We start from the raw sequence: 27,270 nt of genomic DNA on the forward strand, positions 1-27,270 counted from the left end.
TACTACCCCGATTGTTCGCATTAGCTCAAGGTACATCTTAAATGACATATGTTTGCTAATGTTTGTTCCATGTCTGACAGGTCTTTAGGATAGAAGCCACGAAGAGAGATATGTAGTGGGCAGCAGCTCTACCATTACCACACTGAGGCTGAAGATGATTGACATCAGCAAGGCTCAGATGTGGACAAAAACAAGCAGAAACAGGATGTCCTCTATGACTGTTTCACTGCGAAGTGGAAAGACCTGGGACACCACCACTTTACTCAGTCCCTACAAAACAACATGGAAAGAGAAATAAGAGAATGGAATATTAGGGAATACGACACTACTGTTCTACAGAGGGTCGTCCCGGCAGTGGAGGGAAACACAGCAGGGCCTTCTCGGTCGTCATCAAACGAAACCCATGCAGGATAGGAACCTGGAATGTGCGATCGCTGTTACAGTGTGGAAAACTGGAAAACCTGAAGAAAGAATTGGAATGCACAAAGATTCAACAGTGAAGTTATGTGGCCTGATGGAGGAGACATGCGGAATGGGGACTTCAGAATGATTTATAAACTCATTCTCAGGAGCTGTAAACGCCACAGCAGGAGTCGATTTTGTCTTGAATAAGAAGATAGGACAGACAGTTATAGGCAGCTGGAAATAGTAATGATGAAGATAGCAAACGAACCGAGGAATATGACGATAATCGAAGTACATATGCCTACATTAAGCTACACAGATGAGGAAGTAGAAGAAACTTACGAGCAGATAGAAAAAGTATTGAGAGTTCAAGACCAGGATAATTTAATCATCATGGGTGACTGGAACGCAGTAGTCGGCGAAGGCAAAGAAAAGAATGTAACTGAGAATTTTGACCTAGGAGAAAGAAATGAGAGAGGTGCACGATTAGTTGAGTTCTACAAAAGCCATAATCTAACTGTAACAAACACTCTCTTCGAACAACCACTAAGAAGAAGATACACATGGACAAGACCAGTAGACAAAGAAAGATACCAAATAGACTATATACTGGTCTGACAAGCATTTAGAAATCAAGTGAAGAACAGTAAGAGTTACCCAGGAGCAGACGTTGACTCAGACCATAATTTAGTTTTGATGAAGAGCGAACTCCCACTAAAGAGGAAAAGAATAGTAGCACCAAACAAAAGATGGAACACAATCAAGCTAAGAAGAGATGAAAACATGAAAAGGGAATTTGCAAATGCGACAAAGAGACGTCTACGGTAGCTTTAGCAGGTGATGACAAACTCGAAATGGGAAACCATGAAAGGGATTACAAAAGCTGTCGACGAGCACATAGGAAGAGAAACGAGAACCCAATATAAATCCTGGATAACAGCAGAAATATTGGAAATGATGGAGAAAAGAAGATAGTTCAAGATAACAGAAAAAGAAGAGGAATAAAGAAGGTGCAGAAATCACATTAACAGAGAAGTAAAGAAGGCCAGAGAAAACTGGATAAACAACTTGTGCAAAGAAACTGAGGAAAAGACAGTCAGAGGCAATACAGAAACGGCATAGACATTATCATAGACAAGGACGGGACAACGCTAATAGAAGAGGAGCAGATAACAAGATGATGGAAGGAATACATTGAAGAACTAGTGATCGAAGAAGAGATAGAGAAGGAACAAGACGTCGATGGAAATGAATTAGGATCATCAATTTTAAGTGCGAATTAGACCATGCTTTGGAGAAAGTGCAACATGGTAAAGCCCCAGGAATAGATCAAATATCAAAGGAAGTGATTAAGAATGTCGGGATAGGAACAAAGAAGAAACTATTTAATCTTATTAATGAAATGTACATCTCGGAAAAAATATCAAGAAACTTGGAGAAAAGCATATTGGTCCCTATCCCGAAGAGGAAAGGTGCACGAAAATGCGAAGAACACAGAACGTTAAGTTTGCTTTCCCATGCGTCAAAAATACTGTGCAAAATTATCGCACAACGAATGGAAGGGGAAATCAAAGAACGCCTGTCGGAGGACTAGTTTGGATTCAGGAGGAAAAGGAGATCAAGGGAAGCATTATTGAGTCTACGGTTGATCATGGAACAGCACATCAGAATAAACAAACCAATTGTGATAGCATTTGTAGATATAGAAAAAGCTTTTAACAACTTGGATTGGAATATCATGTTCAGAACGTTGAAGAATCAGAAAGTGCATTACAGAGACAGAAGAATAACATACCAACTTTATAGGAACCAGATCGCTGTTATAGAAAGATATAAGAAGGAAGCAAGAATAAGTAAAGGAGAGAGGCAAGGATGTGGACTTTCACCTTTCCTATTCAACGTATAAATAGAAGAGGCTGTGAAAGAATTCTTTGATAAAAAACGAGAAAGGCGTAAAAGTAAATGGCCAGGTTTTCAGCACAATAAGGTTTGCTGATGACATAGCACTGATAGCGGAGAACGAAAAGGACTTGCAGGAAGCACTTTCTAACTTGAATGACCAACTGGGAAAACATGCAAAACTAAGATAAACAAGAAGAAAACCAAAGTGATAAAGTGCAGAAGAGCAGGACAGGAAGGGGCAAACGTATTGCTAGATGGAGAGAAAGTCGAAGACGTTAAGACGTTCCCCTAGTTTGGAAGCCTAATATCCTCGGACGGAAGAAGTAAAAAAAGACGTAAGATCCAGAATAGCGCAGGCTAAACAAGCATTCAATGGGAAAAGAGGGCTACTAACATCAAGAAATGTGTCCATGGACGTTCGTAAACGATTTATTAAGACTCTGGTATGGAGCATGGCGCTTTATGGATCAGATGTGATATTGGCGCAGAATGCTGCGCGTATCATGGACCGAAAGGAAAAGGAATGAAGACGTAGTAAAGGAAGTTAATGAAAAACAACAGGTCATGAATAGGAAAAAAAAAAAAAAAAAAAAAAAACCAGCATGCTTGGCCATCTTATTCGGCACTCCGATTGGATCGCCGTGCTGATACAGGGAAAGGCAAAAGGAAGACCAAGGATAGAATATTTAGATGCAGTTACGACCCTATTACAGTATAAAACAGCTCTCCCAAGGGGGAGAAAAGTTTTAAAATTTCCATGTTGCCCACCAGCCTATGGTCAAAGTGAACTAGAAGAAGCTAATGTTTGATAAACACACATATGATGTGCTTTGAAGTACTTTTGGGGATTCTCCACTACTGTTTCAGAGTTGGCAAAACAGAACCGTATGTATGCACAAGAGACAGTTTTAAAATAGGCCTACTAGTTAAACATGTATTTCGTATCATATATTTAAGGTGTAAAAGCGTATGTTTGTGTAGCGAAATGTCAGATATGTAAGTCAAGGTGTATGACAATATCTCAATGTAAAAGAGGAAAAGTGAACTGGATCATACCTGAAATGCAGATGACGATGACAACCAAATTCAAGAAGTTCCACTGAGCAGAATGCAGCAATCTTTAAAGTATCCACTACTACTACCAACCTATTGGAATATCCTCATGTATACTTGATTCTCAAGAACTGACTGTGATATATAAAAGGTCGTGATATCAAATGTTGTTACTAAAACTTTACTCTGTCGACGACTCTAGCTCCGACTTATTCTCCGAATTCCACTAACTGTATTTCTACTCCAGTGACAAAATAGGCTGCATTATATATACAACAAAGATGTTTGCATTACAGCACTTGGTTCTCAAAATTCGGGTCAAAATCATACACGTGTGTATGAGATTTCTCTGAGGAAATTTCAGTAAACCAATTCCTCTTAAAATGTAGCATCATGTCAGCATTCTGCATTTTACATAACGCTGTCCGTTGCAATCTGTTTTGTGTTAACATCATCATCATAGGTATTCTGCCTTTATTGGCAGGTCACTTGCCGCAGCTGAGAAGCTTCTATGCTCCACGGTCCTCCGCTAACCTTTTCGTCTTCGCGTATGATCTTTCTGTTTTAATATCATCCATTAATTGAAGTCTCCTTCGTCTCCTCCCTCTCTTTCCCGCCACCATACCTTCTAGGACGTCCCTCATGATACAATTTCTTCTTAGGCAATGTCCCAACCAGTTTCTCTTCCTCTTCCTAATACTATCTAAAAGTGTTCTTTTCTCACCCTCCATTTCTAACACTCTCTCATTCGTTTTCCGCTCGACCCAACTAGTTCTTTCCATTCTTCTCCACACCCACAACACAAAAATGCTTGCATTTACATAACATTTCAGACAATTTACAACCTAACATTCGCAGACTATGTTTTATGACATTACAAATACCAACACCAAAACAAACTTTGACATTTCTACAATTGAAACTTAAAATACACCATATTTCTAATTAATAAGAATAAAATATTAATAACCCTTGACAATATCGAGGAAATCTTGACAGGAAAGTTCTAACACATATGTTCGGGATTTCCTAACGTGGCAGTTCATTCAGACACTTTCAGAATGGTCGTTCTGAGCAATTCGATTAGTCGTCGGCGAAATCCAAGTGGAAACTTGTCAGGCAGTCATAACGAATTTCACGAACAGAGTTATTGCATGCCAGTGCAGTAGAGGAGGTCGTATGACCGATGTCATTCACCATACCTGAAATCGGAATGTTTGATGAACATTTTTATGAATTTTGTTAGTGTGTTTTGAAAAAATAAAGTTCATAATTTGATGTAACAAAACCGGATGTGCTTTTTGAATCATCCTAAATGTTCATTTTTCATTGTAGTTCAACAGTATAATGCCTCTTTTTCATTTTCTTTGTACAATTTGTCAAGCTTAATACTTTAGTCAAGAAGCTTAGAACACGTTTTTAAAATATTCAACCAAGCAACATCAAACAATCTCTATGTAATCAAAATGAGAAACAGAACGAACTTAAATCTTTGTTCTTCTTTCTTAATTGATTTGTCAACTAATGCTAGAATGCTATTAATTCATTTACCTATCAATTTCGCAAAATTATTTCGTTAATCCTTTCAAGAATTACCTCTCAATCCACAGCAGAAATGCTATTGGTCGAGAAGTATCCTTCACTACTCAATCTAAATTCTTTTCCTTTCCAACTTTTTACAATGATTTATCTCAAGTTACCAATATTTTAATAGAAAAGGAATAAAAAACAGCATACTTACAAGGAAAGTAGGTGAAGTGGTACGCGGACATCTGCGTGTGTCACTGGAAAGGTCACACCGAGTACACCTCACATGTGAAATATCTAACTTGAATGGGGCCTGTAGGGGGCGTGGCGACAATTTGAAGATCAGAACAAGGCACGCTCCGAAACACTAGAAAACACGGACAAAATAGAAAGCTATGATGTAATTGTTTTGAGACGTGGTATATATGGGTTTAAAAGGTAGCTGATTACAAATCTGACATCAAATGTTTACAAATCAAAATGGCGGACACAAATTATGAAAAACAAGCTATGAATCTGAAATTGGGTGTATAGAAATATTCGACGGCGCTACGTGTAAGTCGGATATCAAAAGTGAAAAATTCAAAATGGCGGACAAAATGCGAAACAGTGTTATGGAACTGAAAGCGGGTATGTAGAGGTTTTCGTGGTCGCTGAGTACGAATCCAATGTTAAAAGTGAAAAATGCAATATGACGGATAAAATATGACAGACAAAAAGTGCAAAAGTACAGAACAGACATGTGTATCGAGACGAACCTTGGCTCCATTTCAGTTTCGTCTCGATTTGGAAAAGCACATCTCGTTTCCGAATTAGAGACGAGACCGAGAAGAGATTGAGACTAGTCTCGGTACCATCCCTACTCATGAGTGGACATTTGTCTGGCATGAAAAACATGAGACAGTTGTGAGAGTATAACAATGTTTTAAACTCAAACGCGCACTTTTCACTGTTATTGTTCGGATCTTCAGATGGTATCTGCTAATAATCGCAACGTACCCTACAGATGCCATTGAAGCGAGATGTTACAGATGTAAAGTGTACTCGGTGCGAGCTTTTCAACGATATATAACAAATGCCGATACCTGCATATCTCTTCGGGCGCAGGAAAGGGAGTTTATAGTAAAATAATTATATTATTGCAGTCTGTTCATATCATAAAAACTTTCATGTGCGCTACAAAACCTGCCTTGCATTCCGTGCCTCAGTTTTGGCATGATTGTATAGAAAAACATGCTCCCTGTTTATTGTAAAACATCACCTGCACCTACTTACCCGTTATGTACTATATATGTAAATATCACATATGTCCGTTCTCTACATATTTTTTTCTTTCTTTTTTGCAGTTTTCGTCGGCTACACTAAATTCATTATACTGTATTTTGCACTTTTAACATTGAATTCGTACTCAGCGACCATGAAAACCTCTACCTACTCGCTTTTAGTTCCATATCAGTGTTTCGCATTTTGTCCACCATTTTGAATTTTTCACTTTTGATATCCGATTCACACATAGCGATGTCAAATATTTTTATATACCCAATTTGAGATCCATAGCTTTTTTTTTTTTTAATTTGTGTTCGCCATATTGGATCTGCCATTTTGATTTGTAAACATTTGATGTCCGATTCGTATTCAACTATCTTTTAAACCTATATATACCACTGCTCAAAATAATTACAATATAGCTTCCTATTTTGTCCAAGTTTTCTGGTGTTTCGGAGCGTGCCTTGTTCTGATCTTCAAATGGTCGCCAGTTCCCTACAGGTCCCATTCAAGCGAAATATTTCACATTTGAAGTATAATCGCTATGACCTTTTCAACGATATATAACGCATGTAGATCCCCCCGTACCACTCCAACTACTTTTGTAAGTATTTTGTTCTTTAGGCAAGATTGAGAAATGCAACTATCAGGAATGTCAACAAATACACAAAATTAAAATGCTGGAATATTTTTATTGATAAGTCATTTTAGGAATAGTATAACAAATATTTATGCTTTCCCTCTGGAATGTAACATTTATTCACATAATACATGGGTAAACATGATACATGATGTCCATTCTTGTAGGATATGCAGAAAATCTACATATATCAGTGGTTTCCAACCGGTGTGTCTCATAGACTGTGTCTAAAATTGTAGAATTTAAAAATCTTGAAGCATTTGATAATTAGTAAAGTTAATGTTGAGACAGACTGTTACCAGTCAACGTCTCTAGCGACAACTTACATACATAATTAATACTTGATAGAAAGTTATAGGCTTACATTATTATATTATTTTTAATAACAATCAAACATGTGTGCCGCAATGCCATGGTCGTTCAGTAGTGTGCCGTCGGTCAGAAAAGGTTGGAAACACTTATCTACACAATAACATATGAACAACATATCTGATAATTTTCGAAATGAGTTTTGGCAAACAACAAACGTTTAGTGAGCTCAATTCTTCTGCTGACATCCGCGGTAGAAGAAAAGACTTAGTTTAGTTTTAAAATAAGAGAAATGTTAACAGCAAGTAACGAAAAGAACACTATACACATACATGTTGTATCTATTGGATTCTTCTAAATCGCGTTATTATGCCTGTTTTATTCTATGTTATCATATATAAAGGGCAGAACATTCATCAAAATATCGAGAATTTTTAAATGTTATTCGTATCATTACACGAATTTCACATGACTTCGTATAGAATGAATTAGCGAAAGTATGGTTATGTTAATTTCCAACACAAGTATATATTTTAATCTGGAATAACAAAGTCATATAATCTCTAAAGCTCTGAATATCACGTTAAACTACAAGTGAACATCTTGTATATTTTCGGCAATAAGAATAACCAAAAGCTATGGTAGAAAACAAGCATTGGGCAAATGAAAATAACAGTAGATATGTGAAATACGAAGAGGCCAGCGGAAGACCGTGGAGCATGGAAGCTTCTCAGCTACGACAAGTGGCCTGCCAATAATAGAATATCTATGATGATGTGAAATACACAAGCAGGATATGCAGCAGCAGGTCCGCAACTAGGGTCTGTGTCATCCGGGCCAAACATAAAATTCAGTGCTCCAATATATATTTATTTAACGCTCGTTTTTTGAAGCCCTGCGGTACTTTTGGCTGCATCCTATGTTAATAAAACATCAATGACGTGCCCTATATGTAGTGTCATCCGGCCACGAATTAGTAAATGCAATGTCACTTGCGTTGTCGTCGAAATAAGTTCTGGATTCTCTATGACGTTTCGGCTGGAATGTCTGTGACAGAGAGCAATGTGGTGCTGTAATACGGTTTGAAGCAGGAAACTTCATAGCAATCGATATTCGCTATGTATGCGGAGGGTTATACGTCATGGAACTTCCCACAAAAGGAAATGCGGTTTTCCAAAAGGTCGTTGTTGAGATGATCGAATATCGTCCTATGGTCAAGACTTACCACCCTACGGTTTTCCTATTTATTAGAGGCTATGATTTTGTCTTTATTTTCTATATTCTACGATTTTGCATTATAAAATAGATGTACTTTATAGTACATAAATAATATGTGTTTTTCAGCTGAAACCTATGTCAAATTGCGGATTATTATTATTATAGATTTCTTTGGTGTAATTCGGTGTGGTCTGCAACTCTTAGTGACTAAAACATAAATATCACTGTAAAACTTGAAACAGTACAATATTAAGCTGCGAAACTGACACAATGTGTAAATCAGCTTGGAATGTTTTGTTTTCTTCTTTGGAGAAAGAAGAAGAAGAAAAAAGGATCAGAAGAGAGAAGCACTCATTATTCTTTCCAAGAAATTACATGTGTATCATCCCGAGATCAAAACTCAGTCTATGTAGTGGTGCCATAGTAGTCACCACGCCCGAAAAAATTTTGCAAAGAAAAACTCGCTGGGAAAGTGATGGGTGTCATTTTCTGGGATTATGAGGGGGTCATACTGAGCAAATATCTGGAAAAATGCACTACATTGAATGCTGAAAGATATGCGAAGCTGCTGGAAAAATTCCATATCGCATTGAAGGAAAAGAGGCGAGAAAAGAAAAACTGTTCAAACGCATCATCTTCTTGGAAAGACAACACTCCTTGTCACAAAGCAGCCATCGTAATGGACAAACTGTGTTAACGGAAGTTCGATTTCACTGACCATCGCCCCCTGTTCTCCAGATCTGGCCCCCTCAGACTATTATCTTTTCCCAAAACTTAACAAGCACCTGAAAGGAACTGAATTTAGAGACACTAATGACGTCATAGCAGATGCAGAGGCATGGTTTGCAGCACAAGACAAAATGTTCTATTGTCATGGGATAGAATTGCTGCAGAATCGTTGTATTGTGTCAACCTAACCTCCCTCGTACATAACTTATTGTTTCAGTGACGGTGAGACACATATGGAAGGAAAATCTCAGAAAATAAAAGTACAAAATTATCAAAAGGTAGTAGAAACTGGAAGAATTTGGGAAAATAAGATTTTTTTAAATATATATAAAACCTGGTTTCCAACGATATTCTAACGACCCATGTAATTATTTTGTTTATTGGCTATACCAGGCAGCTTCGAGACGGGAAGCAAAATTTATTGTGTACTATATTTCTCTTTCATAATTCAATTAAGATTCTTTAGTGCGCTCAAAAGAAAAGTTAACAATTCAGAATAAGTAAATCTTCCAGTTTAACGTCCATGATTATGCGCGTTACGCTAAGGAAGACGATCAGAATAAAGAATATAGAGATGTGTAGAAAATGACCCTGCACAGTAGCTACAAAATGCTATTAAATAAGAACTATTTCTAGGTCTTCCCTTACAGGCCAGAAATATAGATGCGTAGTTTACGATATGATAATTGCTGAGGCACTCAAAGGATGAATCTTATTAAGAGCCTGACACACTAAAAATACTACAAAATTTACCATTTTTTTTTTTTTTTTGCTTGTTTATTCATAAGTGAAAGGAGATAATGAAATGCAACTTAGCACAATCATAGATAATATTATTCTACAACAGAAAATATGAACCTCAAGAATGTTCAGTATTGCCATCCATAGAAATTACAATGTTGGCAGAATAACATTTCCCTTAAAATCTAAGTTAAGGCAGTGACTAGAGGAATGAACTCAACCGCATTTGATTACGTATCTTGTTCTTTTGGTATCCTGTGAACTACTTTTTAAATAACATTATTATTTAATTTTAATAACTGTATGTTAAAACTATTTTGTTTATTACAAACTAAATACAACTATTATTTGAAAAGTATTTCGCAGGATACCAAAAGAACATGGTACGTAATAAAATGCGGTTGAGTTCGTTCCTCTACTTGCTGCCTTAACTTAGATTTTGGGGGAAATGTTATTCTGGCAACGCTGAAAATTCTTCAGGTTCACATTTTCTGTTATAGAATAACATTATCTATGATTGTGGTAAGTTGTATTTTATTATCTCCTTTCACTTATGAAAAACAAGCAAAAGGAAAATGTTAAATTTTGTATTAGTTTTAGTATGTCAGGCTCTCAAGGACCATTTTTTACATATGATAAGGTCAATATATAGGAACAAACTAAGGATCATTTTCATAATTTTAAGAAAACTGAAGTTTGATGTTTGATGTACGAAGGATGATGAGTGCGAGAAGACAGACTCAACCTACTTCACTATACTAGACTCAAATAATTATCCTTCCGAACTTGTTGTGTACAGATGCATTTTTCATTATCTTTGAAATCTGAGTAACCCACAAATATATAACCATCTTTAATACTAGGTTTTAATTATCTTCAATGTAAATATTATAGTTCAATTTTAGAATTACTTTTCAAAGAAAATGAATTTCACTGCGCAAATATTTACTATCTATTTTATATTTACTAGTTCTATTGGGTTCTGAACATGGTAGAATGGACAGTATGGTCATATAACCAACAGTCATTCCATTAGTATGCAATTCAACTTACAGCTCTGCATATACTACTACTACAGATGACAAAACTTATGCAATAAACAAAAAACAAAACAAAACAAAAAAAAAAAAAAAAAATCCAAAAATGCATCAAAAGATTGCGATCTTAGCCAATAATTAGTTTTTGGATCAGGGGCCACAAAATTTTTGAACGGCTCCTAAATCCAATTTTCGTAAATCCAGTATTTTCTACGGAATAAGCACATTATACTGAGTTAAGTGATAGTTTGGGTTTGGCTACATAATATGTAGTTCATCAGATATAAAGCGTAGAAGAAAATTTTTGATTGAATGAAATATATTGGATCTTTTCATTAAAAAAAAAAAAAAAAGTCGTGAGACCCCCCCCCCCAAAGAAATGCAAATACAGAATGTACAGAATGTAGACGATACAATATATTAAAAAAACACTCACTCACTTCACAGATATTGCACACACAGACTATACCATGATTTTCATATCCTAACAGACATAACGTATCACAGATACTTAAGTTTCTGCTTGGGAAGTACTCCAGCTCGCCGCATATTAATTCTACAGAACTTTAAAATAATATTAAAATCAATGTTGAATTCAGGAATTCTAGAACATAAGAAGTGACTTAGATGAAGAAGGTACAAACGTCCAGACTGCTCATGCGTATTAGAGATAGCTCAACTCTACCTACTTTTTGTATATCAACTAACTCTATGGACCGATTCCATATCACAGAAATAAGAGCTCGCTAATGGATGATCTTATGTTCACTGCAAATTCAGTCTTGTTGTTGGATTAATTTTCCATCGTCCTCCTACCTTCTTGTCCTGACGAAAAATCATTACGCTCTCCAACGAACACCCTATGTTGACTGTTTTGCAACAACTAAGGTATAATATCAACAAATTAAAAAAAGTTGATTTGAGTTTAGCGTCCCTTTCAGCAACGAGGCTACATGAGATGTGGACCTACAGATTAACGTGGAATCCGAACCATATAAGCTCCCGCCGGGAATCGAACCCGGATCTCCCATGCCAAAGGTGCGTACGCTAACCGCTTAGCCACGTGCACTAAAGGAACATAGCACAGGAGTTACGAAATAAGAAAACGTAGTTTGTTATAGAAAAGTTAGTTGCTCTAGCTAACATATAATCCTCTCCGTTGATCTAAAGGCTAACGCGTGCTCCTTTAGCACACGTGGTCCCGAGTTTTATTCTTCACAGAGGTTAGGATTCCACTTTAAACTATAGATCTACCCTCATATAGCACCCACACCGAAAAGGGACGCTAAGCGCCAACAAACAAAAATAATAACACGCCCTCTCGAACTGTATAACTACAGAAACATTCAATCCAATTCCCTTATTCTCCCGACCTACCATCTTCAGACTTCCATGTATATACAAATAATACTTACGCGGAAGAACTTTCCATTGTAATGGAAACGGGGCAGCTCCTGTGAAGAGCTGGCTCATCTCCAAATGTGCAGTCTTATAAGAAGATAGGATTAAAAGATTGTTCAGAAGTGTGTGGCAGTCTAAGCATATATACGAGGGCTATTTATTTTCCAACCTCCGCCAAAGGACTACATGAGGTGGCGAAACGGGGGACAAAACAAAACTATACATTACACATTGCTTACTACACCCACCGATAGACAGACTCTCTCGTTTCAGTCGATGTAAAGTAGCGAGATTGAAAACTGAATGCAATCAAAACGTCCGCCAAATATAATTCGATTTCTACAGGCGCTGATCTTGAAGTTTCACGCAACTCATTAATTTTAATCTACGCTTTTTACGAACGACAATTTATGAGTTCAAGAAGGTCGTCTGCCGCCATAGTTTTCCACCGTTGGCCACCCTCATCATATACATCGGTAAGTCCTCGTGTACATAGCCATCATTTACAAGATTTCCGTTGTAATTCTTACTCATTCAATGATAAGTTGCGGCTGTGTTGTGCCCTTCCACCTGGAGCAATCAAATTACATCGTGTAATTCATACTTGGCGCGCGCTTCGGTCGATATGTTTTCAAGCTCCCTACTCCACAGCATTGGTGTTACTTTTATCCCGATTTCACTCGCCCTCGCAGTGACAGTTGGCCCTCGCCCAGGGAGTTGTCCATCGCCCTCGCCTTCGGAATCTGTCCTTGCCCTCGCGTACCCTCACCCTTGCTGCCGAAGCTTGTCCTCGCCCTCGCGTCATTGTGGGCGAGGAAATTTGAAGGTGAGAATGCCCTCGAAGGGGCCCGCGAGGATGAACATCTCTGCTCCACAATGATTGAACGGAAGAGAGTATTGATCAGGTGGGGGAGGGAGATATCCGAGAAATAGCTGTCCTATCCCTGATTCCTTTATCTCACGTAGCTCTCCTGCGGTGGTTTAATGGATTGAAAAAAAGATATCCCTTGTATAAAGATGAAATGGATCAAATAATGTAGGTCATAGTAAAGATATGAACATTTTGAGCTCTCTCTTATTTTCTGGCGTACTAACATTAAGCGAGTTCAAATGATACTGTACCATCGATCGATTCTTTGACTTAAGTATTTCAATCAATTTGATTTATTACAAATGTCGTCTGTGTACTCAGTTGGCTACTGATGAAGGTCATACAATCGAAATGCAATATTGTTTTGCGCTGTCCTGAACTCAACATTGAAAACATATAACATTTACATAAAAAATAACAAAACACAAGCCAACAATTAAATATATTAAAAACATAACATTAAGTCCCACAATCATAACTTTGAGTTCCTTTGTTTTTGATCGATTGTAATAGGTTGGGAAGAGCTACGCTTTTGCATTGTCCTTTAGAAGAGGAACATAGAGTGTAGCAGCTCCAAGCCCGAACCTTCTCACTTGCATAGCATGTACACAATGCCACCTATTGGTTCGAGGGTTGTACTTCTCCACCGTATTCAAATAATGAACGCCGTCGAATCCTCCCATACAATAAATTCTATTGTTACAGCATGTAGTACTAAAACTACTCCGAGGAACACTCATTGCAGTCAGGAAAGTCCACTGGTTAGTCAATGTATTGTACCTATAATGGAAAAAGAACGAATAAGAGAACATTATTTTTAGACTTAAATACCAAGAAGATATAATAATAAGGCTAATTGTTATGCCAATTACAGTTGCTTCATTTGCTAGTACCATGAACATAGACAATCAGTATGAACTGCACAGTTATCATGTAGCCAAAACACACACACACACACAAAAAAAAAATACTAAATCATGATCAGGAAGACTTATTTCAATCATAAAATCCAACGGTAAAGTTCTCTCTCCAAAATCTGTAAAGGTTTTGAAGTTGTGAATGGATTTAGGATATGCTATCTTTTAGACTTAAATTTTGTAATGTGTGGAGCATTGTATGGACGGAAAGTGACTCAAGCATTATATGACGGAGGAAAGAATCGAAATTATCCTTTTAGCTGGAGAATGCAGTTCAGCAATAACATCTTGTCCTACTTACAATAAAATAAAATAAATAAATAAATAAATAACAATAAAAAAAATAAAGGGACAGTCAGTTTCCATCCATACAATGCTTCACACATACTAAAATTTAAGTTTACAAGATAACATAACCTATCCTAAATCCATTCACAACTTCAAAACCGTTACAAATTTTGGATAAATATCTTTATCGTTGGATTTCTCTTCGAACGAGGATGTTGTTTAATATGTCACACGACCATGTTACCATTTAAAATAAACAAGTTGATTCCAATATGGCGGCCGACACCCTTAATCACGTCATAATGTTTCCCCTCTCCCACCAACATTGATCCCAATTGACTTCGGATCGACTGTATTTACAGCTTCTCAAATACTTAGCCCGGTTCAGATTTTTGGCTACACCCTGTACTATGGAAAAATATATTCACTTCTCAGTTTTGAAACTTATCTTTTACGAAGGATTGTATCTTCCTTTATCTACCCTCCGCATACAGAAGAAAGCCATACGAATTATTTTTAACTAGTAACTGAGATCATCAGGTAGAGAGAGAGATTTTTAAATTCTATAAAATATTAACGATTACATCTACAGAACCATTATCTTTACGGAGACTTATTGGTGTTCTTCTATCGTTACATCTAATGTTCATTCACAGAAAACAAAGCAGGCTATGGATGTGTGTTTCATAACAGAACTATATCTCAACAAAAATTAGTGTGTACCCCATGAGTACAAGATTGTGAAAATGCTTCGGAGATAAAAGTTACCAATTCTTACTAATTTTAGGGTGCAGATAACAAATATGAAATTAGTTTTTGAAGATTGGTTCGGGTTTCAAAGAAATAGGTTATCACCGGATGTGCTCCGGTGGCCAAACAAGAGCTGTCTGCTTATTTCAATAAACTTCCATTGTTTGACGGTTAGTTTCATTGGTATCCTCTGGGATGTACACAGGGATGCGTCCTGCGAGTCTTGGCCCCTCGAATTTCGTTTTTTTTTTTTTTTTTTTTTTTTTTGTAAATTTAGTCTAATTTCAGGTGCAATTTTAAAAATGTTAATATAACTTAGCCTCAAAATGTATTTGGCCCGCGAAAAGCTTAAAACTCCTCACGAAATAAATTCCTGCGTACGTCTCTAGCTATCCTTATTGCTCGCACTTCATCGCTGACAATAAAACATCAACCACTTCATTGTTTAGTTTGTATTGAAGAGTTTGTCAGAGAAAACGTGTTGTTTAAGATTCTTTACTAGTTGCAATTTGACATCCCGGATGTGGTCGTGGTGAGATATTGGGTGAGTGTGTGTAATTTTATTATTACTTACCCTACTATGACTGCATCGAGCAGAAACATGTCATGTAAATGTGTTTACAGTGCAGACGAAGTGAAACGAAAAGTGGAATTTCGCTCTTATCATAAAGAAAGCCTATCACTTGTACTTTGGCTGTAAAGTGGAAGATATGGATAAAGAAGTGAGCATCACATATTTCTTGAAATACTTGTTCTACAAACTGGATATATGGAAAAAGTCCATGTATGCCATTTGCAGTTCCAATGATATGGAGAAAACCGACAGATCATACTTCAAACTGCTATTTTTGCATAGTTCCTCCAACTAAAGGTCTATCCAAAAGAGAAAAAAGTGGATTACTCCAAATATTCCTTGAGATGTTCGTCACTGTGCCACATTCTGAACAACTAAAGGTTCCACAACCTCCCGCACCTTATTCCAGTGTTTTATCCGATGAAGAGCAAAGGCGGACAAAGTCGACCCAGGTTGTCAAATTCTGCTGCAGATTCATCGTCTTCCACTGAGCCTGACTTTACAAAATCAACATATCATTATCTATTCGTTATATGATACTCAACATGAATTAAATTACCTGTGGTTGTCAAAAAGAGGCGCAGAACTACTGACATCCAACTCAAGCAGTGGGGAGCTTATTCTGATGATCTGAAAGTGTCTGTGTTTTTTACACGTCAGAATCCCCTGGAACAGTACTTTTTAGTGGAAAGTGACATAGTATGTTGTAACAATGTTACTGGTCTTATGAGTAAACTTAACATAGAAGATAATCCCGATGAATGACGGCTATTCATAGAAGCATCAAAACTATTCTTCAAATATTTTCTGCGTAAACTTCCACAAATTACTGAAACTAAAATTAGGTAGGGAATTCTTATTAGCCCTCAAATTCGCTAACTCCTCAATGATCCTGAATTTGAGGCAGTGTTAGAAGATAAGGAGAGCATTACATGGGATTTTTTCCGAAAAGTGTTAACGAATGTTTTGGGAAACGAGCGGTCTCAGAACTACAAGGAACTAGTGGAGCACCTAATATCTCCTACCAAGCAATGAAGTGTAATATGTCACTAAAAATGCAAATGTTGCACTCCCGTAGATTTCTTCCGAGAAAATTGTGGAGCAGTCATTGATGAACATGTGGAACATTTCTACCAAGTTATATCTATGATGGAGAAATGATATCAGGGCCACTGGAGCAAGTCTACGTTTGCCGATTGTTGTTGGATAATATATAAAATTTGGTATTGTCAAGCATCATTGAGAAATACTATAGCAGATATTGTAGTGAAACTTGGTATACACATTGCGTATGAACCATAGTAGTTTCAAGGTATATTGTATTCTGGTACCTGTAGCTGGGACCGCACAGGATGCACTACATTTGGGAAAAAAGAGGATTTTTTGGACGGAAAATTCCTAATTTTAGCCCAATTTTCCCCTTTTTTCGTACATCACACACATACATTCTCATGGTACCATTTGAAAGCCTGTTTTATTCTGAATAGAATGACGTATAAGTTATGATACAGAAATAAATAGTACTGTTTGGATTCTTTTTATTTCATATTTCAATTTTTCCTATATGAAACTTTGTATTGTCAAACAGAACTGAAAAATACTTTTCCCCTCACAACTATTGTAGATATTACAATGAAACTTGGCACATGTATTACATATAAACTACAGTAGTTTTAAAGGTATATTATATTTGGGTACCTTTAGCCGGAGCCGTACCAGGCGGTCTACATTAAAAAAAAAAAAAAAAAAAAGGAATTTTTGGACGGGAAATTCCCAATTTTACCTTAAATTTCCCTCCTCTTTTTCATCATGTACGCATGGGCATAATACCATTTGCAAGCTTGGTTTATTCTGAAGCGAATGTTATATAAATCACGATACTCGGATGGACAAAATTGAAGCAATAGCTACTTAAGTGAAAGGCCAAATAGAAAATTCACGACTCTAAAAGTGTCAACACTACATAACACATTTCTGTCAATTACACTTAAACTCGAACCAATTCAGCATTTTTATTGTCATTTTCGTATTCAGCATCCTCATTTGCATAAGAAAATGTCCTTTCCTTTTCCGAAGCATGAAAAAAAGTTAAAATTTGTTGTCCAGTGTTACTTACAAGTTCCGAGAGACTGAGAACAGAAAGAAAAATGTTCAAGAATGAGATACTGATTTTTTTCTTTTTTCTAGATGAAGCTTGTTATAGTGTTTTCTAAATATATAGAAAGTAAGGTATCAAGTTTGAGCACTTTTTACTTTTCTGCACCACTGTGCGAGACACACACGGGAAGAGTACATACATAAAAGTTCAGGTAAACCAAACTCCTTAAAAGCTTGTAACACAGAATTTACTTTTCATAAAGCAAATTGGATCTGAAGAAGATATCAGTAAAAATAAGCTGTTAAGACCCTTATTTATTTGAAGGGGGAGGGGGGGGATTCACAATATAAATCAATTGGCTGAGAAACAAAGATGGCAGAAGTTTCCAACACCCTTAAAATATACTGATAACAATAACAATAACAAAGCGTTCCAAATATACATGATTTTAGCTGATTAAAAAGAACCCAGAAGATACGAATACTATGCTGAGTTCATCTTTCCAGTTAAGAAAGCTTAATGCTGTACATCAATAATTTACAGCTGGCAAATGTAAAACGTAAAAGCCTCGAAGAAATGACAAAAAAAAGTAAAGAAAATTAAGAAAAGGGAGGAGGGGACGAAGTAGAGTATGGAATAATCTAGTATTGGCAACGAGTATTCATTGGATTGGATTGGATTATATTAATTTCCTTTCAACAGCGCTGCTAGATGAGAAAGACGCCTACGCTAACCAACCATATAGCCAAGAGGGAACTCTACGAGTATTCATGAATTCACGAGTAAATTATCTGCTAATTAGTGTTGTTAAAATTATTTGCATATTTGTTTTCAATATTCGAGCAAATACGAGGAGAGTTTAGCAATTGTTGCCCCTGATATAGAAGGCACTAGCAGAATACTAGTTATCTGCACAGGAAGTAAATGTTTCATTTTGGACATTAACGGCAGAATTTGGATTTACAGGCATCGGAAGTGTCACTGTTCGTTTCAGCGACCCCGGAAACTATGGATTTGACAATAATATCAGTCATTTTCGATCATATATATATATATATATATATATATATAGATAGATAGATAGATAGATATACACCCTTCCCCAAGTTTAAGAAACATCAGGATAACTTTCTTGTTAGATGTGTCTCCGTAGATGAAACCTATGTACATCATTACGATCCAAAGTCCAAGAACAGAGTATACGGCGGCGGCACCATGATTCAACCACCCCCCTTCCCCCACGAAATTCAAAACAATGCTATCAGATGGCAAGCTTATGTCCACGACTTTTGGGGACAGTAAGGGCGTGCTGTTTATTGATTATGTCCAGGGCCAAAAGACAATTACAGATGACAATTATTCACAATTGATTCCGAAAATTAGGGAGTCAATCAAGGAGAAACGCAGAGGGAAGCTACACAGGAAAATGCTGCTGCTGCAGGACAATGCTCTTGCTCACAGAAGTCACATTACCGCCGCCGCTATTGCTCATGTCGATTTGAAATACTTCAGCACCTTCTCTACTCTTCTTGCCCCAAGTGACTTTCACTTGTTCCCCACGTTTAAGCAGCACCTGCGAGGCGCAATGTTTGCCAACGATAAGCATATTATGCAGGATGTCGAAGAATGACTTCAAGTATAGCCATCAAGCTTTTTTTTTTTCTTTAAACTGATATTTGTGCTGTACAACATAGGTGGGAGAAGTGCATTCAGTGGAGTATGTGGAGAAATGACATATTTTCGATGTCAGCGTAAATAATTCTTGAACACCCCTAGTATTTGTTATTCATTATCCGAATAATTGTTCAAACATTCGAAGACTCTTTTATTAAAATTTTAACAGCATAACTGCAAATCTATCGACTACATTCTCTATGATCTTGTTTTCCTGTCACCACTGCCTTTAATCCCCCAGGTTTTTCGTCCGCTCTTTGTTCTTCCACATGGTTTACTGAGAATGAGAGCAAAATGTGTAACGTTAAAAACATCAAATAGAAAAAAATGAAGTCTTGAAGTTTTACGTCCCACGGACGGTTATGCCGGTTAGGCTAAAGGAGACGGTAATAATGAGAGATGAGTGAAATGGTGGAATGAAGAAAGTGGGAGGAAACGGGAGAACTCCGAGACAACCCACGAGCACGATGTTTGTCCACCACAAAGTTTACACGGTGCGAGCTGGGATCGAACCAGGGACCCCAAGCATCAAATGGAAATGACTGGTGTGGATGAATACAGTATGTACAGGTGTAATATATAAAGTAAAATATGCTTACTGTTCAACTGATCTCAATCTATTTTCTCCATCGTAGCCTCCCATTACATAAATATACTCATCAATAGAAGCACATCCAAAATATGCTCTCTTCTCATGCATCGACGCCACATTAAACCATCTGTTTAAGCCTGGATCGTATCTCTCAACAGTGTGCAAGTGATTGTCCAGACAACTTTCCTTTCCACCTGAAATAAACAAACAAGAAACTTCTAAATGAACTGACAGGATGTATATTTTCATAATGAAATACTAACTTTGGAATTCTACTTAAGCACCCATTTTATTAATTTAATCGGATATGTTTCCATGACTCCCTGTCATAATCATTACTAGCATCATGTAACTGTTAAGGAATTTTTACATTAATTCTCGGACTCATATAATAGTGTAATTTCACCAAATAATAGGCATGGAAGATTTAAAGCAGGGAATAATTCTTTATACTGCTTTTGTAATTGGAGCCCAGATAATTATTTAGATTAGGGACATAGGATTAAAATAAGTTGGTTCTCTATCCACAAATTACTTGGCTAAAGATTTAAACAGGAGGCCACAGATTGTGTGACGCTGAAATTCTCAAGTGGTTGACTGGAGTAACAATCCACAGTTGAGTTTTTTGCTATTAACGACATATAATACGAGGATGAGTAAAAAAGTTAGCTGCACTGCTTAAGAGAATAAAACAGGACAGAAATTTTACAATTACTTTATTTGTATTATAGTAGAGTTTCATTCACAATCTACTTTTCAACGTAATTACCTCCGTTATTTAAGCATTTGTCGAGGCGTGGTACAAGCTTTTCTATGCCTTCTGCAAAGGAATCCCGTCCAATGCCCGATAACCATTCTTAGGCCGCAGCTTTCACCTCGTCATCGTCGCTTTGAAAGTTCGTCTTTCATGGGACCAAACATACGGAAGTCACATGGTGAAAAGTCTGAGCTATGAGGAGGGCGATCTTCCCTTGCGCTCAGCATCGTCAATATCTGTACGTCCGTTCTCAAACATGTTGCACCACTTCACGATAGCTTGACGTGACACTGCATTTTTACCATACATTTCATGCAACTCCCAATAAATTTCAAGGAATCACTGATCGCATTTCCAATTTGGACGCCACTTGCAGCTGTCGAGACATGTTTACGATTGATTACCAGAATACCTACACTTGCCTCTTGAAAGCCGCTACGTCACACGATACAGATAACATGTCTGCAGTGTTGTCACACAGTTTCATCAAAATAGCCTTTGACTGAAAATATTTACGAAGGAGTGCAACTAACTTTCTGACTGACCCACGTAGTATTATCCATCTAAGGACTGAAAATTATCATTACGTGAGTCCACGAACCACTGTAAAAATCCTTAACAGCCATGTAACAATGATTATGATAAGAAGACATCGAAACGTATACAATTAAATTAATATTAAACTAATAAAAGGGGTGCTTAAGTCAAGATCACGGTTAGTGTAACGATGACTTTTATTTTTCTTAATTATACACAAAGAAACAATTTTAATAAGTTATCAGAAAGAAATGAACTAATATGTACTAAATATACGTTAGATATATAAACATATTTTACTTAATATCAAAATATGAAATGAAATGAAATAAAATGAAATCTTTAAGTTTGACGTCCCACGGTTATGCCGGTTAGGCTAAAGCAGACGGTGATGATGAGAAATGAGTGAAATGGTGGAATGAAGAAAGTGTGAGGAAACGGGAGAACCCCGAGAAAACCCACAAGCACAGTGTTTGTCCACCACGAAGTCCACACGGCGCGGGCTGGGATCGAACCAGGGACCCCAAGCACCGGAGGTGAACGCTCAACCGCTGAAATATCAAAATATGTTTGGTATAAGGTTTGGAACTAAAGGTGACCCATTTCGAGACAAATATCTATGGATAGTCTGTGCATCCTCATTTATTGGGTGACTTGAAAATCTAGGAACAGTATATTTGAAAGAAATATATATTCAGGGTCGTCTTACTCATTATCATCATCATAGCTATTCTGCCCTTATTGCCAGGTTACTTGCCGCAATTGAGATGCTTCCACGGTCTTCAGCTAACCTCTTCGTCTTCACGTATGATTTTTCTGTTTTGATATAGTCCATCAATTGCAGCCTTCTTCGCCCCCACCCTCTTTTTTCCTGCCACTATATCCTCTAGCACGTCCCTCATCATACATTTCCTTCTTACCCAATGTCCCAACCAGTTTTTCTTCCTCTTCTTAGTAATATATAAAATTGTTCTTGTCTCCCCCATAATTTCGAACACCCTCTCATTCGTTTTCCGCTCGACTCAGAATTCTCTCCATTCTTCTCCACACCCACATTTCGATACTTCCAGTTTTTCATCATTTTTGCGTAATTTTCACGTTTCTGCCCCATACAGCATTATACTCCACACGAAGTATTTTATGAGTGTTTCTGTTAACTCCTTATTCAAGATCCCACAAAACAGACTTTTTTTCCCTCCTAAAGTCTTCTTTCGCCATTCCTATCCTTGCTTTTATTTCACGTTGACTCTTATAATTACTCTAGTATAATTACTAATAATACTACCCAGGTATCGAAAACAAGTCGTCTGTTCTATTTTCTCCCACTTAGATGATTGACACCGACCGCTTCGTGCCAATCGCCGTAGATTTTGTCTTTCTAATATTTATTTTCATCCCATATTCTTCACAGCCATTCCTCAAGTTTTCTAACATCTTATTGATCTTTTTAGATTCCGGAACAAGCGCTATATCATCTGCAAATCGTATGCACCTAATCATTCTACCTCCAACTGAAATGCAGTCTTCATCATGTAGGCTCTTTTTTACAATCTCTTCTAGATAGCATCCCTGTGGAACTCCTATTCCAACTGCACTCTCCTTTGTCATTTCCTCCTATATTCTAACACTTACTTGTTGGTTCATATATAAGTTCCTTATGAATCTTCGATCTTTCCATTCCAAACCCAACCTTCTTTAGAACTTCCAACAACAACATAAACCTATTTTTCCTTTTTCTATAGACCTCTCACCGATCATCCTTAATAATCCAACCGCATCTTTTGTGCCCTTACCTCTCCTGAAACCGAACTGTTCCTCCTCAACTTTTTCATTTGTTCTTCCATGCAACCTTCTGTTCAGTATTCGATCGTCTTACTGGGATTCAAAAAAATAACAAAATTTTGGTTCTGCTAAAAATAACAAATCAAGTCATTTTTTAAATACTGTCTTGTTCCTAAAGCATTTCCAGTGTAAATAAAATAATAATAAACCTACACGAACATACGCAAAGAAGACAGGAACACCAAATCTTTTTCTTACAACCACTGTTGCAGGGAGGATCCTCTGTTGTCACCCCAGTTGAATTTTTTAATCGGTACTTTTCTTGAAACCTGTGATTGCGAAAGTTGCAAACCTGCAATTTATTTATTTATTTTTGTAAAAACAAGTGTCGTATATTAATAATTAAGACAGAAAGGACAAGATTAAATTTCGGAATTTTAACCGTTCTGGAAAAAAATAAAAAATAAACTAGACAGTTGAGAATCATAGTTGGGCTCATGTATATAAGTAAAATATGGAAGATATGTAAATACTTATCTATCAATAAAGTTTAAATGTATAAATATATATTATCTACTATATATATATTTACCATCAAAATGACGACTTTATCTATGATTGTGGTAAGTTGTATTTCATTATCTCCTTTCACTTATGAAAAACAAGCAGAAGGAAAATCGTAAACTTTGTATTATTTTTGGTATGTCAAGTTCTTAAGTCAAGAAAGTACAATTAGATACAAATAATTCTCGCAGATCCTCTTAGCCTTGTGGACTAATGGAACCATAGCACTCGGCACCAAAGCACAAAGCAAGGAAAGAGATGAGGAGTTCTGCAGCTTTGAATTATTGTTTAAAATCCAACATTTTCCATGTTTTATACAGGTTTAATTATTAATTTCTTGTTTGCGAAAACAAATATTTAATAGTTACTCTAGACACGATTATTTTTTTTTAAAGAGTCATTAAACAACGGATATTTTACAATCACATTTAATAGAAACAAAGTGAATTACTATAATATTTTTGTTCGTTTCTAGTTTATTGTTGTGTGGTCAACAAGCTGTTTAAAAACAATGAAAAATATACCTTCTAGTTTAATTGTATACACTGTAGATAATAATAGTTACATGTTATCATGGATTCCGATAGAGCTTGAAGATTTTAGGTCTGCAAATGTGAGAAGATATGAGCTTTAGTCGATAAGTATAGGGGAGCTTTGCTCTCAACTTCAAACAATTAATTACTTTAGACAATTCACTGTTTATTAGAATCTTAATAATATGCTTTACAATTTAACGATGTTAGGCACCACTTCTCCTCCTTAATTACATTAGAAGTGTGGAAAACAAATCATCTACTTATAACAGGCCAATCGTCTATCTTGGATCGGGCCATTTTGTACATGTTCTTCACTTACAACAATTTTCAGTGATATAGCCGACTTGGCTGTTTGAGCTGCGGCATATAATTATAATATTCCTCGCAAGAACATTCCAGAGCAGAACAGGTCTGCAAATAGGTAGAAGTGGAAGTGGTTAAGTAGATGATCAAGTGTTTAATGTGTGAATGCGATTAGGTAATGCAAATACAATTGCGTTCATGAGAGGTATACATGGCAAATGGGAACTTTTGCTTAGCGTTAAGTATAAAAAAGAAAAAAATCTTTACGGAAAAAAGTGTGGCTTACCTTGTTCCTCGGTTTTTATTACTTTAATTCAATATTTTCTTCTTCTCTGCGAACGTCATCAACACCATATTTATTATGATAGAAACCATCCCAGGCCCGAGCCTCATCTATGTGGTAATCTGATCGAGATCGGTTGCGTGGTTCAAGAGTTATTAAGTTTCATTTATTTCCCCCCTCCCCTTTTCCTACGTTAAATTGAAATGATAAAAACCATCTCAGGCCCAAACGTCATCTGAAAATTTGATCGAGATCCGTCGAGTACGAAGTGACAAACATAGTCACTTTCATTTATATATATGTAAATTAGTGCGGAGTATTCCGTGACTTAATTTCGATTTTTGATTAGCATTAATAATTGCCATTACTATTTTTTTCTTTACGAAATTACTATTCATATTAATAATTTATGCGGAATTCTACAATATATCTTTAATTTACTGATCTGCTACTTTTTGCTAAAATACAGAAAGTAAAACAATACGCAACATGATTGTGTTAGGAGTCTTTTGCTTTCATACTGATTTAACTGTTTGGAAATACTGTAAATTGATATAAAATACCTTGTTAAGCAAGGAATGAAGTAAAATAGTTGTTTACGTGATTAAGTTAGGTTTGAGACAATGAATCATAATATTGCTGATGCTGATTGCTTCCTGTATGTTTGTGGTTGAGCAGAGTGTTAAAAAAAAAAAAAAAAAAAAAAAAAAAAAAAAAAAAAAAAGAATGGAATTTAGGAAATGTCAAGAATAAATGATTTTAAATAAGCATGAGCGTTACCTGATTGCAAAATTGAGGCTCTGAGGGTTTGTGAGAGAACTAAAGTTAACCATACAACGTGTCCATAAAAATAGTATCATACTTTAAGTGGCGTTACGTCGCTTTGGGTAATCGTATTTAAACGAAATTGGTCACATTTCAAAGAAAAACTCAAATATATTTTGGTATGTCAACAATGGTATGGACAACAATATCAATAATGGGATCAAACACAGAAAAAATAAATTCAATCAGGTTTACTTTGTGATTAGTTGATATGGGTTCATTGTTGGATATTTAGCAGGCAGTTGCTGTTTCTGCTGGAGGTCACTTGGGAAGCTTTTATGCTTCTGTACTGTTATGCCATAATGTGCTAACGTAAATTTATTTTTCCTTCATTGTGTTGTGTTGTTATTAAAGAATAAGTGTTAAGGAGTTATGGCAACCACAAGAATGAAGTTGGTGTGTTTTGGAATATCACAGCACGCAGAGTCTGGTGCAGGTTCAGCGTGCTTTTAGGCGAAGGTTTCAACATCAGGGCCCTACACACACGTCAATTTTGAAGTGGTACTGTGATTTTGTGGATCGCGGCTGCATCATATGTCATCAAAGGAAAAAGCCATTCAGGGAGGCCATGGGAATATTGTCTTGATGTCTGCATCGTCACTCGTGGGATCCACATTCAATGTCTATGAAGTATAGCAAAAAAAGTTTGAGTTTTTCTTTCAAATGTGACCAGTTTCATTTAAATACAATTATCCAAAGCGACGTAATACCACTTTAAAATATGACAGTATTTTTTATGGACACGCTGTACTTTGAAATAGTGGATTCAGAATGCGATAATGAGACGAAAACGTATTCTAGTGGAATTCAAGCAACTGACAACTATAGTTCATCGCATCTGCTCTACCCAGATCGTTTCCAGTTTAAAAACTTCATCGTCAAGATGATCAGTAATTTTATTAAGGAACCTAGATAAGATCTCAACACGTATATTCTGAGCATATTTAAATTATTTGAAAACTTGGATATGGACACATTGCCTTCACCTTCAGTTGAGTTGTCAATAGAAAGTTATTTAGAAACTTCATATCTGATGCCAACAAAAATGTAGAACTAGCTTTCAGAAGAAATCCCACTGACAAACACAAGCTAAAACAAGTGTTCAACCATCTTACACATAAAATCACAAAGAGCTAAAATGAATTGAAGGACAACCACAAATTGTCATATTGTGCAATTCCACATAAATTATTAATGTGAATAGTGTTTTCGTGCATATACAAGGTGTAATCAAAAAATACGGTGAATATTTTATGAGAAACAAAGTAATAAGCTTACATGGAATTTGGTTTAATCTCCTTCAAAGTACTGTCCTTTGTCTAGTAAAGCACTTATCCCAACGTTGAATTCATGACTGGAAGCATTTCTGGAAGGCTCCTTTTGCAAAGGTGTTCAGCTGCTCTGTCGTGGTTCTCTCAATGCAGGAATAATGTGGAAACGTTTTCCTTTAAACACGGTTTTAATTTTTGGGAAGAACCACTAGACGCATGATGCTATATCTGCAGAGCACAGCGAATGTGAACAGACACATATTTTTTTCGGCCAAAAACTCGCGGATCAAAAGCAAGGTGTGACACGCCATGTCTTCGTGGTGAAGAAAGAAGTTGTTTGCCCATTTAATCGGCGCTTAAAATACTTTTCACGGACCCAACTGAAATGTTTAGTTCTTCGGAAGCTCTCGAATACCTATT

At 36.5% G+C, this 27,270-nt stretch overlaps 1 protein-coding gene across 5 annotated transcripts in view; it reads right to left on the reverse strand.

Annotated features, from left to right (window-relative positions):
* Positions 1-11,074: 11,074 nt before the first annotated feature.
* LOC145675750 (kelch-like protein 23) overlaps positions 11,075-27,270 on the reverse strand; it is an 86,763-nt gene continuing 70,567 nt past the window's right edge. For all 5 annotated transcript variants that reach the window (XM_081746397.1, XM_081746399.1, XM_081746394.1 and 2 more), the window contains 2 exons: positions 20,000-20,186; positions 11,075-13,879 (listed from right to left, as the gene is read on the reverse strand). In XM_081746397.1, coding sequence (XP_081602523.1) covers positions 13,624-13,879; positions 20,000-20,186 — 443 coding nt within the window. In that variant the 3' untranslated portion in view covers positions 11,075-13,623. The remainder of the gene's footprint in view (positions 13,880-19,999; positions 20,187-27,270) is intronic.

The sequence above is a fragment of the Thermobia domestica genome, chromosome 18, assembly GCF_964235325.1.
Source record: "Thermobia domestica chromosome 18, izTheDome1.hap1.1, whole genome shotgun sequence".
NCBI lineage: Eukaryota > Metazoa > Arthropoda > Insecta > Zygentoma > Lepismatidae > Thermobia > Thermobia domestica.